Source organism: Oryctolagus cuniculus, chromosome 14 (genome assembly GCF_964237555.1).
Source record: "Oryctolagus cuniculus chromosome 14, mOryCun1.1, whole genome shotgun sequence".
In the NCBI taxonomy this organism is placed as follows: domain Eukaryota; kingdom Metazoa; phylum Chordata; class Mammalia; order Lagomorpha; family Leporidae; genus Oryctolagus; species Oryctolagus cuniculus.
Genome location: NC_091445.1, coordinates 309,332 through 323,726, shown reverse-complemented (window position 1 = coordinate 323,726; position 14,395 = coordinate 309,332). Strand labels below are relative to the sequence as shown.

General features: G+C 42.8%; 1 protein-coding gene across 6 annotated transcripts in view; it reads left to right on the top strand.

The window, feature by feature from the left end:
* The window catches only part of ANKRD31 (ankyrin repeat domain 31), a 201,547-nt gene that overhangs the window by 83,020 nt on the left and 104,132 nt on the right, over positions 1 to 14,395 (top strand). For 5 of the 6 annotated variants that reach the window (XM_051838688.2, XM_051838690.2, XM_051838691.2 and 2 more), the window contains exons 8-11: positions 706 to 980; positions 1,473 to 1,576; positions 5,312 to 5,467; positions 12,658 to 12,800. In XM_051838688.2, coding sequence (XP_051694648.2) covers positions 706 to 980; positions 1,473 to 1,576; positions 5,312 to 5,467; positions 12,658 to 12,800 — 678 coding nt within the window. The remainder of the gene's footprint in view (positions 1 to 705; positions 981 to 1,472; positions 1,577 to 5,311; positions 5,468 to 12,657; positions 12,801 to 14,395) is intronic. The other variant, XM_051838689.2, reaches the window with a different exon arrangement.

Genomic DNA, 14,395 nt, shown 5'->3' with positions numbered 1-14,395 from the left:
CCTGGAAGAGGGGCAACCGGGACAGAATCCGGCGCCCCGACCGGGACTAGAACCCGGTGTGCCGGCGCCGCTAGGCGGAGGATTAGCCTAGTGAGCCGCGGCACCGGCCCCGTCCTTGCATTTAAGAATGAATATTGAGAAAATTATTTTTACTTACACTCTTCTTTTTTTTTTTTTTTTTTTGACAGGCAGAGTGGACAGTGAGAGAGAGACAGACAGAGAGAAAGGTCTTCCTTTACCGTTGGTTCACCCTCCAATGGCCGCCGCAGCTGGCACACAGCGCTGATCCGAAGGCAGGAGCCAGGTGCTTCTCCTGGTCTCCCATGGGGTGCAGGGCCCAAGCACTTGGGCCATCCTCTACTGCCTTCCTGGGCCACAGCAGAGAGCTGGCCTGGAAGAGGGGCAACCAGGACAGAATCCGGTGCCCTGACCGGGACTAGAACCCTGTGTGCCAGCGCTGCAAGGTGGAGGATTAGCCTACTGAGCTGCGGCGCTGGCCTACACTCTTCTTAACCTCTTAAATATGCATTTTCCTTTATTATACCAGTTATAAGTTTTTCATTGTGTTCATATGCCTGCAAATTCTTGAACTTTCATTTTGTAAGAAGCATTTTGATTAGAGGACAAGGTAAAATTTAATTTCTTCTGGTTTTAAATTTTTTTGCAGTGCTGTAATTGTTTGTGGGTGTATTTACATCTTTACAGACTCTGGAAGACCCAAATTCATGTGGATTGCAGACTTCTCACCAAAATGTCACCTCTTGTGAGCCACTAAGCAGTAAGGAAAATTCAAATCCAGTGGAAAATGGCTGTGACCAGGACGCTCCACATGTGTTAAGGAGATCATCCAGACTGGAAAAGCTGAAAGTCATCAGGGAAGCAAAGCCCTCAGCTGACACGTGTAAGATGCCAGAAAACATTTTACCAAAAGTACGTAGTGGTGAAGATGGAATAAATCAATGTTCAACTAAGAATTTCAGGTATGCTACCAAATTATGTGTCTCTCCAGGTAGGCTGTATGTACCTAATAGATACTTACATAGCTGGAGAAATTTGGTTCAAGTAAAAAATTTTATTTGTTATATTTCTTTTTGTTTTGGATTTCGCAATTTTTGATCAGTGTCATACCACATAACAAGTTTTTTCTTTTGCAAAAAAGCCTGCCTCTTTTTCCCTAGAATAGGGAAATGGGGAGTGAGGAGTGGGAGATTCAAAATGCTCACACTGGCAGGTGACTGCAAGTAGAGTAGCGAGTCCCACGCGTGTCATGGAGAGAGGGTGGCATGGGCCTGCCTGCCATGGATTTACGTGTAGTCCATTGAGGAGTCATTTCTTGTTAAAGCTGCAATACACTGGAGAATAGCCCAGTAAAATACCTTTGCATTTTAAAAATCTAGTAAAAATTTGGTGTGATTCTTCATGAATGCTAGTAGAAAACATTGGTGATTTAAAAACTACATTTATTTTTCAAGAATGCAGGATCTTGCTTTAATAAGAGGTAAACGGAGGGATACTCATTTATCCAGATTCCAGACTGGATGGGTCAGGAAGAATGAACGATTTGGAGAAAGAAAAGGTGAGACATATTTTGAGTATTTCTTCATTTCTTTAAGGAAGTAACTTACAGAAATGGAATTCTGGTTATTCCCTGCCTGCACTTCTTCATTTCACTGATCAGGAAACTGTGTTCAGCAGGAGTTAGGATTTTCCCAGCATTGCACAATTCATTGGTAGCATCGGCTGCTTCAATCTGAAGCACTTTCAGTGGTGACTTCTAACAAAAATTTAAGTGAGAATTAATGCCAGTTCTTTACAGACTCTTCCAAAAAATTTATGAGGAAATACTTCCCAACTCATTTTACAAGGTCACCATTAAACTGATGCCAAAATCAAAGATGTTATGAGAAGAAAAACTATATTACTTCATGAATTCTCAACAGAATTTAGCATATTAAATCTAACATGATTTGATATATACCAACACCAAATAGTGTTTATGCTAGGAATGCAAGGTTGGTTTTACAATTAAAAATTTTTATCACTGTAATTCATTATAATAAACTGAAAAAAACCCATAAGATCATTTTAATATTAAAATTCTGAAAAGGGCTTTGACAGCACTTAGCATCCATTCCTGATACAAACTCTCTGTGAGCTAGGAATAGAGGGGGATTTCCTCAGCCTGACAAAGGGCTTTCCCAAGATGGTCCCGCAGAACAGGGGCGTCTCCTCCCATCGTTTCTGTTGAGCTCTGTACTGCAGGTTCTAGCCAGGGCAGTCAGGAAGAAGAACAAAAGGCACCCAGCTTAGAAAGGATGTTTTTAGTTATGAACAGCCTGATTGTGTAGAAAATTTGATGGAATGTGCAAGAACAGCTACTCTGGGGTTAGGTATTTAGCCTACTGGTTAAAGTGCTGGCTAAGATACCCATGCCCCATATCAGAGTGCCTGGGTTTGAGTCACGACTCTGGCTCCTAACTCTAGCTTCCTGCTAACACAGACCCTGGAGGCAGCAGGGGTGGCTTAAGTGATTGAGCTTTTGTCACTCAAGTGTCAGATTATGTTCCCTTTGTTGTGTTCTCACCTCTTGAATTCAGCCCTGGCTCAGCCCCAGCCGTTCTAAGTATTTGGGGAGTGGCTAGCAGATGGGTCTTTCTCTCAAATAAGTAAATTTTTAAGAATTGAAAAGTGTAACATTCTCAAAGTTTCATTCATTTATTTATTTTTAATGATTTTTTTGCTTATTTGAAAGTCAGAGTTACACAGAGAGAGGAGAGGCAGAGAGAGAGAGAGAGGTCTTCCATCCAATGGTTCACTCCCCAAAAGGCCACAACAGCTGGAGCTGCGCTGTCGCTCCCCCTCTTCGTGGAGGAACGACACTAAACCCTGCGCTGTTCTTTCGTCTGCTCGGCCCTCCCCGGGTTTGCTGCTGGTTCTTCCCGGGTTGGCTACTATCCCTTCCACCTCCGTGGAAGGGCAGTTCCCCCTGGCCACATTCCCCACTTCCGCAGGGGAGCGGCACACCGCCGGCCGGCTTTCTCGGGGGCTGCACGGGTGTTCCTTCAGCTAGATGTTCCCCTTAGATGTTCCTGGTGCATGCCGTCTCTCTCCTCCTTTATAGTCCTCCTCCGCCAATCCCAACTCGGCTGCCCACACGCCGAATACGCTGCTCTCCTCCAATCAGGAGCAGGTCCCACAGTCTATTGGTTGAACTGGAGGCATCTGTGTAGAAGCTGTTTCTCCCTTCTCAGCGCCATATTGTGGGAGAGCAGATGCATAGAATAAGTCTTAATTCCAGTAACTCAGTCTAGTCCGGTTTGCTCCCCACACTGCGCCAATCCAAAGCCAGAAGCCAGGAGCTTCTTCCAGGTCTCCCACACGGGTGCAGGGGCCCAAGGATTTGAGCCATCTTCTACTGCTTTCCCAGGCCAAAGCAGAGAGCTGGATGGGAAGTGGAGCCGGCAGGTCTTAAACTGGTGCCCATTTTGGATGCCAGTGCTTCAAGCCAGGGCGTTAACCTGCTGTGCCACATTGCTGGCCCCTCAAAGTTTCATTAAAAAAAAAAAAGGTAGCTGTAGCAGTGAGTGTTCAGCCTTGCAGCCAAAGCACTGATTAGGATGCCTGCATCCCATACTTGAGTTCAAGTCCCAGCTCCAGCTTGCAATTCTAGATTTCTGAAAATGTGGACTCTTGGGAGGCAGCAGACAATGGCTCAAGTAGTTGGGTCCCAGCCACCCATGTGGGAGGCTCACGTTGAATTCTCAGCATCTGGCTCAGCCCTGGTCAGAGTGGGCGTCTGGGGAGTGAACTACCAGATCAGAGCTGTCCCCCCAACCCCCCCAACTCCTACCTCTCCTTGTTAAGCAGAATTTGTCTTTGCAGGCTGGTAGGCATGGGAGTATCTCCAAGCTCTGTGTATTCTCTGACGGTGGTTAATTACAGTTCCTTGATAGTCGTTCATGCTGGCCTATGGATGCTTGCCTTATACACAAGCAATTTAATATTTGGATAATGACTCAGGATGAGTTTCTAGTGTCTTTGCTGTGTTCTCTCATCTTGGGTTCTTTCCAGCAAGTTGTGCCATCCCAGCCTCCTCCAATCTAATGTCTATTTCCTCACATCAGCAAGATCCACCTGCTTTGCCTGTCCCCTACCAACCCTGTGCAAGAAGCCAGGGTGATCCTAGGCCTCCTGCCCTTGTCTGTGTCCCTTCATTTCAGGGGGTCCTAGGTTCGAACTTTGCACTCTCCAGTGTTTGAAACTAGATTCCCTGCGTGCATTTCACTTAGTTTTCTGGTTGTTTAGAACGGGGTGAGGGGAAGTCACAGCAGTTATTTAGTTAGGACTGAAAGTGAACGTCCACAACTTAGTTTGCACTGAACTTTTTTCTATTCCTTGCTGCTTTGTCATTTAAATTTTAAGATTTATTTGTTTGAAAGGCAGAGTGACAGAGTGAGAGCAGGGGAGATGTTCCATCTGCTGCTTTGCTCCCCAAATCCTCAGAGCAGCCAGGTGGAAACCAGGAGCTAGGAACTCCACCATGCTCTCCCTGTAGGTCGCAGGGACTCAGGTACTTGAGACATCATGCGTTGCTTACGAGGCCCATTCACAAGGAGCTGAATTGGGAGTGACGTTGCTGGGACTCAAACTGGCATCCGATGGTGGATGTTGGTGTCCCAAGCGGCTGCTTAACTCATTGTGCAATAGGCCTGTCCCTCAAAGTGTTTTTTTATTTGTTTATTTCAGAGGCAGAGAGGCAGAGACAGAGAGCTTCCATGCAGTTTCACTCCTGAAATGCCTGCACTGGGGAGAGTTAGACTGTGATGAAAACCAAGAGCTAGGAACTCGGTGTAGGTCTCCCCTGTAGTGACAGAAACCCAGTTGCTCGAGCCATCTCCATTGCCTCCCAGGGTCTGCATTAGTAGGAAGCTGGGGTCAAGAACCGGTTGAACAGATACTTTGCCAGTTTGGTGCATGGGCATCTTAACTGATTTTGCCCACTCCTATAGCATTTTAGTAAGCTTGATAGTATAGAGTTCTAGATTTGAATAGTCATTTTCACCAGAACCTTTGAGAAAATCTGTTAATGTCCTCACATATGTATCTTTCATGGGGTTTCAACCAGTATACACTACCTTATCATGATTTATAATTTACCACAAATATTTTAAAACTAATTAGATTTATCACTTCTCTTTGTACATAGATAACATTATAGCTATAGTGTACCTTACTTCCAGAGTGTTCATTGGATTCAACCTGATTTTCAAATGAGCGTTTTTTTTTTCTTTTGCTCATTTTCTCCTTTCAGGAACAAGGAGAGAGTATAACATATCTCTTTCTAGCATTAACCGGAGAAACATTTTTGGAGAGAATTTACTGTATCAGGCTGCTCTGCACAATGATGTGGATCTTGTTCACTGTTTTATAAAAAAAGGTGCAAATGTTAATCAGCCCAGTTATGCTGGTAAGTTAGAGTTCCCACCCATGGTTACCTGTGAGTGTTCTCCAGTTTTATCTGAATCAAGTACAGCCAAGTGGGCCTCAGGACGGTCCTGAGCAGAAAGCTGTCGGGTAGTTTTCTGGCATAAGTAATCTTCATTATCATCTGCTGGGGAGGAGGGGACGGTCGGGGCGGTGGCTGTCAGGAAAAGTGCATTATTTCTCATTCAAAGATTATGCCAGGCGGGCCGTGCCCATTGTCGTTCCAAAGAAGGACGGCTCCTGGGTCTGCTTTCTGTGGTCAGTGTTCCTGTAAGGCTCAGCCTTGGCTGGAGGAGAGAAGCTGAGGGCACACTGAGCCCCTGGGGAGGCTTCTGACCAAATGGCAGGTCTGTAGCAGGAGCAGTGGGCAAGGAGATGGAGCAGTGTGAGGTAGAGAGGGTGGGACAGGGAGCTTCAAAGAGCAGTCTTTTCGCAGTGCCGTATCTCTGGGACCATCTTCCTTGGGAGAGAATCCGGTTTGTTCTTCTGCAGAGGAAGGGTGCCTTAAACACTTTCATGCACTAAGCAGCACTGGGCCAGCCTGGAAGATGCTTTTTGGGGTCCACACTTTTCCTTTTGTTCTATACTTTCTCAGTTTATGCAGCAGTGCAGAAAGTCTTAGGGTAGACAGAGATGGCACGGCACAGACCGTGGATACCACGTGTTCACAGCTTATCTCCAGCATGTGTGTTAGCAAGGCTGGGGTTTATGGTGTAATCAGAGTTTCAGCAGGATTTATTCTAAACTTTATACCAAAGTCAACTTGGATGATCCCAAACTGTTGACTTGGGATCCTTATTTGCTAGCTATAGCGCTTCTCTTAGTACTCTGGTTATGCCCATGTTTTTTAAACAACAGAGTTATTTATTTATTTGAAAAGCTGGGAGAAGGAGAGCAAGAGAGGGAGAGGTTCTTCCTTTTGTAGATTCTCTTCCCAAAATGTCACAACAGGCAGGGCTAGCTGGGCCAGGCTGAAGCCAGAAGCCAGGAAATCAATCCATCAGGGTCTCCCACATGGGTGGCAGGGGCCCAGGGACTTGGGTCATTATCAGCTGCTTTTCCAGGCACTTTAGCAGGGACCTGCAGGGGAAGCAGAGTAGCCCAGCCTTGGACTTGCTCTCTGATATGGGATACTGCCGTCCAAGCTGCAGCCTAACCCTCTGCGCCCCAACTCCGGCCCCTGCCTGTGTCTGTCCACTGAGATCAGGAGCTCTCCATGCAATCAGCTCGCACTTGTAGGTTTCCTGAGCATGTCTTAGACTTGGTTCTTTTCATTAGCAGTTTTGTTTTCTGTGCCAGCTTTAATCTCCGTGGCTGCTCCCTGCTTTGCTTCAGCCAGTTAGTATGCACCTTTTCCTCACTGCCCCAGGCACTTTGTAAGCTTCACTAATTCTTTCTTTATTATTATTATTTTTTAAAGATTTATTTACTTATTTGAAAGGCAGAGTTACAGAGAGGCAGAGGCAGAGAGAGAGAGGTCTTCCTCTGTTTCACTCCCAGGTGGCCACAGCAGCTGGAGCTGGGCTGATCCGAAGCCAGGAGCCAGGAGCTTCTTCCAGGTCTCCCATGCCAGTGCAGGGACCCAAGCACTTGGGCCATCTTCTACTTTCCCAGGTCATAGGAGAGAGCTGGATCGGAAGTAGAGCAGGCAAGACTCGAACCAGTACCCATATGGGATGTTGGCATTGCAGACAGCGGCTGCCACGGCTTCACCCACTGCACCATGGTGCCAGCCCCTCCTTACTATGTTTTTTAGGCCTTTTGAATTGCCCTGTTCTCTACTCTCTCTTGTCAGTTTGTGCCTCTTAGCTCTCTTTATTTCTGGCTCCCTTATCTCACAGGCTTGCAGAGATCACAGTTTGTACAGGGTGTGTGCAAACCGTTGCTATCAGAATCACCAGCAATGTTCCTTTTCTTCCTTTGAAAAGTTTGTTTACTTGAAAAGCAGTTGTTATCGGAAGAGAGGGACAGAATGTTCTTTTTAAAATTAAAAATGTTTGTTTATTTGAAAGGCAAGAGACAGAGACAGAGATAGGGAGATGGAAAGAGAGAGAGAGAGCATCACTGGGTCATTCCCCAGATGGCCACAATCGCCATCGGATCCAAACCAAAGCCATGAGCCAATAATTCTGTCTGTGTCTCCTGCGTGGATCACAGGGACCCAAGTACTTGGGCCATCCTCTGCTGCCTTCTCAGGCCAATAGCAGGGAGCTGGATCAGAAGTGGAGCAGCCAGCACTTGAACTAGGCACTCCCATATGGGATGCCAGCATTGCAGGCCTGGCTTAACTTGCTGTACCTCAACCCCTGGTTCCACCAGCGATGGTTAAAATGCAGCTATGACTTAGCCTCCCAAAACACACTTACATGTGCATGTGTGTGCATGTGTGTGCATGTGTACTCAAAATGTGTATGTTAGAACCTGGAAGTCCTCACAGGTGACTTACTGGCAAGCAGTGTGTGACTTTTATGTACCATTTCACTTTTATGTTATGTTTTCACAGCATGCTTCTACTCTGCACAATGTATTTATTTTGTTGTGGGGTGCACAGATTAAAAGCGCAGCGAGACTTTGAGATCAAATTAGGAGTCTTTATTAGCCAACTGGTGACTGCCGTCTCACAGAGCAAGTCCAGAGAAGACAGCCCCAAGTTGCAGTGTCAGGGGGTTTTTTAAGGCAAAACCTACTTTTTTTTTTTTTTTTTTTTTTAGTCATTTAATTACGTGTGTGGGCTTGTGCAAGCAGAAAACAGGCATACAGAAGTGAGAAGCAGTTAGCCAATCAGCCAGTTCCTTTTCAACTGTATTTGTCTTTGAAAAATTTTAACGACACAATTGTTCCTGGTCAAGGTCAGACATGGCATCACTGATCCTGACGCCACCTGTGTTATCTTTTGGCTGCAGCAGGGATAAGGCAAGAGGAACCATAGTCTGGTGGCCTTGCTGTTATCAAGCAAGCAGAGGTACAGAAGACAGAAATAGGCCAGTTACAAATTGTCATTTATTTTTATGAAGAACAGGCCCTGCTTTTAAAACAATCAAGCAAAATAACCTGTAGTCTATAACCACCTTGCTATACCTTGTAGATAATTTAAACTTTTGAGTCACCTGTCACAATTTTATAATAACAATAAAGAAAGCTAAATGCCCTATGAGAAATAAACAAAATTTTGTAATAACATACCAATGGTCTTTTCATAAGTATGATTTGCATTTTATCCTCATTTATGTTTTACGATATCCTTGTCCTTGATTTAAAAACTAATTGCTATAATTCCTTTTTAAAAAAGATTTATTTGTTTTATTTGAAAGGCAGAGTTAGAGAGTGAGAAGGAAGAGATAGAGAGATCCTCCCTCTGCTAATTCAGTCCCTGAATGGCTGCAAAGGCCGGAGCTGGGCCCGTCCAAAGCCTGGAGCCAGGAACTTCCTCTGTGTCTCCCGCGTGGATGCAGGGGCCCAAGCACTTGGGCCGTCTTTCTGCTTTGCAGATGCATTAGCAGGGAGCCAGACTGGAAATGGAGAATCCAGAACTCAAAACAACACCCATGTGTTATGCCAGTGCCGTAGGCATTACCTGCTGTGCCACAGTGCCGACCCCTGTTGTAATTCTTTACCTATCAAAAACAAGAGTGACAGCCAAGAAGTAGACTGAAAAAGACTGAATACCTAAAATACATTTCATAAAGCCTTTTTACTAAAGCCATCTCTCAGACCAATGCTGTGAGCTGTATTTTACACATAATGCTATCTGATTCCTAAGCATGTTAGGACTGAAAAGAGAGGTTGTCATATAGGATGCTGATAAGAGCAAGAGCTTTATACTACTAGCCAACCAAGAAACAGATGATGTTAAAAATAGTAGGGAAGAGATGGATGTTTGGCCTAGTGATTCAGATGCCTGTGTGCTGTATCAGAATTCCTGGGTTTGATGCCCGGCTCTGGCTGGTGATTCCAGCTTCCCACCAGTGCAGACCTGATAGGTGGTGGTGATAGCTCAAGTAATTGAGTCCCTACCATCCATGTGGGATACCAGCCACATAGATTGAGTTCCTAGTTCCTGGGTTTAGCCCTGACCCCAGCTCAGCCCTGGCTTGCTGCTGTGGGATTTTGGGGAGTAAACCAGCAGATGGAAACTCCTTTCTTTCTTTCTTTCTTTCTGTCTGTCTGTCTGTCTCTAGCTATAAAATTAAAAAAAATAAAAAAAATAGGCAGTTGTTAAGGACTAGTTCATACAGAAAAGAATTTACTTCATATCTCTGAGAGTTAACTGTCGCTGTATAAACATTATCATGAATTTTTGAAGTTTAATTCCATTTTTACATTGACAAATGAAATTGTATTTATTTACTCTGTACAATCTGATGCTTTGACGTATATATGCATTATGGAATGACTAAGTCTAGCTAATTATTACACATATTACTTCACATGATTATTTTACACACTCAGCACTTCTCAAGAATACCTATGTATATATGATTTCAACATTTTTTGCACCAAAATAAACTTGCTTTTGGTTCCATTTTCCATGAACTTTTTGAACTGTCCTTATGTATTTCCAGTTATTGTCAGTTACCACATTGTACAACAGATCTCTTGAACTTATTCCTCCTGTCTTACTGAAATTTTGCATCCTGTGACCAGTATCTCAACAGTCCCCTCCCCCCAACCACGGTCATCCTTGCTAACCACCATCTGCTCTCTGCTTCTAAGATCAACATTTGTAGAATCTATACATGAATGAAATCCTGTGGTATTTATCTTTCATGATGTCCTTGCAGTTCACCTGTTGTTGTAAATGACAGGGTTTTTTCCTTTTATAACTGTATTTCATTTGTTGTGTGTGTGCACCTACATGCATGTGTATACACACACACACACACACACGCATCCAACTTATGTTGAGCATCCCTAGTCTGAAATCTGAAAGGCTGCAAAACTAAAAATTTTCTGAAAACCAACATATTTCTCAAAACATTTAGGATTTGGAATATTTCAGATTTTGGATTTTTGGATTTGGGTGCTCATCCTGTAAAACATGCACATGCAAGTATTTCAAAATTTGAAACACTTCTGTTCCCTAGCATTTTAGATAAGGGTTCCTCAACCTGTACCCCATTTTCTTTATCTGTTCAATGTGGAAAGTCACTCAAGTTGATTTTGTGTCTTGGCTGTTGTAAGTTACGCTGCGATAAATGGGAGTGCATTTCATTTCCTTTCAATGTACACCCAGTCCTGGAGTTGCTGAGTCATATGGTAATTCTGTTTTTAGCTTTTGAAGAGCTGCCATATTGTTTCTCCTATCAGTTGTAGCAACTTACATTCTTAGCCACATTCTCACCAGCACTTGTTATTTTTGTCTTCTTGATCACAGCTGTTCTAACAGGTGCGAAGTGATATTTCATTGTGATTTTAACTTGCACTTGCCTGATTGTTAGTGATGTTTAGCATTTTTTTCATGTTCTTGTTAGCAATTTTGGATGTCTTCTCTTGAGAAATGTCTTATCTAGGTTGTTTGCCCAATTTTAAATTGTGTTTTCTTGCTGTTGAGTTGTTTTATCCTTGAATCTTTTTTTAGACATGTGTTGTTATGTTCTCCTTATAGAAAATTTATGGTTTTATTTATTTTTTCATATTCAGTTGTTTGAGAAGCAGATACACATGTTAGAGAGAGAGCGAGAGAAACAAGACTCATGTGCAGGCACGCTCCCAGATGCTCACTGAGCAAGACCCAAGCTGGGAGTTGGGAATGCAGTCCAGATCTCTTGCCTGGTGGTGGGAACCCAGCTACTTGAGCCCTCACCACTGCCTCCCAGGATTTGCATTAGCAGGAAGGTGGAGTCCAGAGCTGGAGCTGGGTGTTGAGCCTAGGAGCTCTGAGGTGGGATGCAGGCATCCTAACTGGCATTTTAACCACTCCTAATTTTGTTCATTTTTAAAGAGATTTCCTACAAGATAGTTGAAAGAAAATGTTGTCTGAGGATTTCATTCCTTTCAGACTTTGGAGACAATAAAAGATCTGTTACAAAGTGTACTCCATGGTTATTTTTGAGGAGTAGTTTTACAACACAAGAGAAGTAACTCTTAGGGGAGGGGGCATTCTTTTACCTTTGACTTCTGTTGGCCGTATTTGTGGTCTGCGATGGTGCCCTCTGTTGAATTAGGCTTCTTCTAACTTCATTGACCCAAGATGGCCCGTCACTAGATCATTTTGCTGAGATCTCACCTGAAGTTGCAGTCCCTACCCACACCCCACCTAACTTTACTTCCAATGACGCAATGTACCTTGTTTTCAGTGGGAATTTCTTCAGTAATTTAAAAATATGGCATTGGCATTTTTGTAGAAGAAAAATGTTTGTTTTGCTTTACCTTATCTTTTAGTTGTTCAGGACTGAGAAAAGAAAATAATCTTTTTAATGATTATTTTCTCATTCCTGTGGTAGCCATTTTTGTGGCCTTGAGCAAACTAATTTTTACTATAGTTTGAGCGATAAAAGGGATGGAAGTGTCCTTGGAGGTGAACCATCGTCTGCCTTCGAGAGTTAATGGCGTCTGTATTTCTGATACCTGGTTGTCTCGATATCTGTTGTGTATAATATTAATGCAGTCATGCTGGCCTTCTTAGGCTTATTGTTTATTTGCAGTATCCTTTTCCATCCTTTTATTTTCAACTTGTATTTATAATTAAATTATGTTTCTTGTAGACAGTATCAATTTTGCTTTTTTATTGATTCTGTCAATCTCTTGCCTTTTAATTGGAAATTGAAGTGATTAATCCATTTCTATTTAATATAAATGATTGGATTTAGAACTACCATTTTCTGCTTGTTTTCTGTTTATTTGATCTGTTTTTTGTTTCTTTGTTTTTGCATTATTTTTCAGTTGCTCTAGGGATTAAGTAATCGCCTCGAATGTTTTGCATTCTTCTTAGAGTTAATATTGTAATACTTCATACTAAATATAAGAACCTTGAGTGCCCACAGCCTATTATTCCCCTTCTTTATGCTGTAACCGTCATATGTGACATATCTATAGATATGATAAATACCAAAATATAATGTTATAATTTTTGCTTTAAAAAGCCATATGCATCTTAAGGAATTCACAGGAAAACTAGTAACCGTATTTACCATTTTTAAATCTCTTCATTTGGATTTCCTCTCTATATAATAGGTTGGACAGCACTCCATGAAGCTAGTTTGGGAGGGTATTACCAGGTAGCCAGAGAACTGTTAAAAGGTGGAGCAGATGTCAACATCAAAGGACTGTGCCAGATCACTCCCCTACACGACGCTGTGATAAATGGGCATCACAAGGTACTGTCATGCTTTTGTTTCCAGAGACAATACCATGTTTAAAAAATATTAAATATCTCTGGGACTGAAAAATACAAAACCATATAGGAATTTCAGTTTCAAGTTCATTCTGCTAAGGAATACTCAGAATTTACAGTAAAATTTTACTCTGTAGTGAGATGGTTGTAGTATGGTAGATGGCCTTTTACATACTTTTAATAACTATGGAGAATTTTTTTAAAGATTTATTTATTTATTTGAAAGCCAGAGTTACACAGAGAGAGAAAGAGAGGCCGAGGGAGAGAGGTCTTCCATCTGCTGGTTCACTCCTCAGATGGCCAAAATGGCTGGAGCTGTGCTGATCCAAAGCCAGGAGCCAGGAGCTTCTTCCTGGTCTCCCATGTGAATGCAGGGGCCCAAGGACTTGGGCCATCTTCTATTGTTTTCCAAGGCCATAGCAGTGAGCTGGATTGGAGCAGCTGGGACTGCCAACTGGTGTCCATATGGGATGCTGGCACTGCAGGTGGCGGCTTTACCCGCTACAACACAATGCCAGCCACAAGAACTTTTTTAATATGCAAAATAGTTTAATCATTCTGTAACCAATGAGGAGTATTACAACCAAGTGACCTGAAAGACTCAGAGACCAGAGCTTGCTCCTGTTATGTTCTCCAACCAAAAACAAATCTGATTTGGAAGATTAATGATTCTAAAAACAGCTTCCCTACATTCAGGATCCTTGCCTGTCCCGATTTGACTCTGCTTTGACTGTCTGACTATTTTTTTATTTAAGGCAAGCAGCTTTCATGTATTTCATATGTATAGATTTGGGAAAATAGTGATGCTTCCCACCCTCCCACCCATACTACCCCTTCTTCCTCCTTCCTCTCTTATTTTCTCTCTCAGTATTTACAGTGATCTACTTTCAGTTTACTTTATTCTCAGAAGACTAACCCTATACTAAGTAAAGAGTTCAACAAATATCAAGAAGAAAAAACACTGTTCTTCAGCAGTAGAGACAAGGGCTGTAAACAATCATCAAATCTCAAAGTGTCAATTTCACTCCTATACACTACATTTTTGGTACTCTATTAGTTACCACCGATCAGGGAAAACATAGTATTTATCTTTTTTTGGACTGGCTTATTTCACTAAATGTAACGGTTTCCAGCTACATTTATTCTTCTTTTTTTTTTTTTTTTGTGGCTGAGTAGTAGTCCATAGTGTGTGTGTGTGTATGTGTATGGGGGTATAGATAACTCTTTTGTATGCTAATGTCTTTTCCTTTGGGTAAATTCCCAGGAGTTGGATGGCTGGGTTATATGGTAGGTTTGTATTCAGATTTCTGTGGTATTACTATGCTGTCTTCCACAATGGCTGTACTAGTTTACATTCCCACGAACAGTGGATTAGAGTACCTTTTTCTCTACTTCCTTGCCAGCATTTTTTGTTTGTTGATTTCTGATTTAGAACCATCCTTTTTTTTTTTTTTTTAACAGGCAGAGTTAGACAGTGAGAGAGAGACAGAAAGGTCTTCCTTTCTCTGTTGGTTTACCCCCAAAATGGCCGCTATGGCCGGTGTGCTGTGGCTGGCGTGTGCGCCGCGCCGTGCCAAT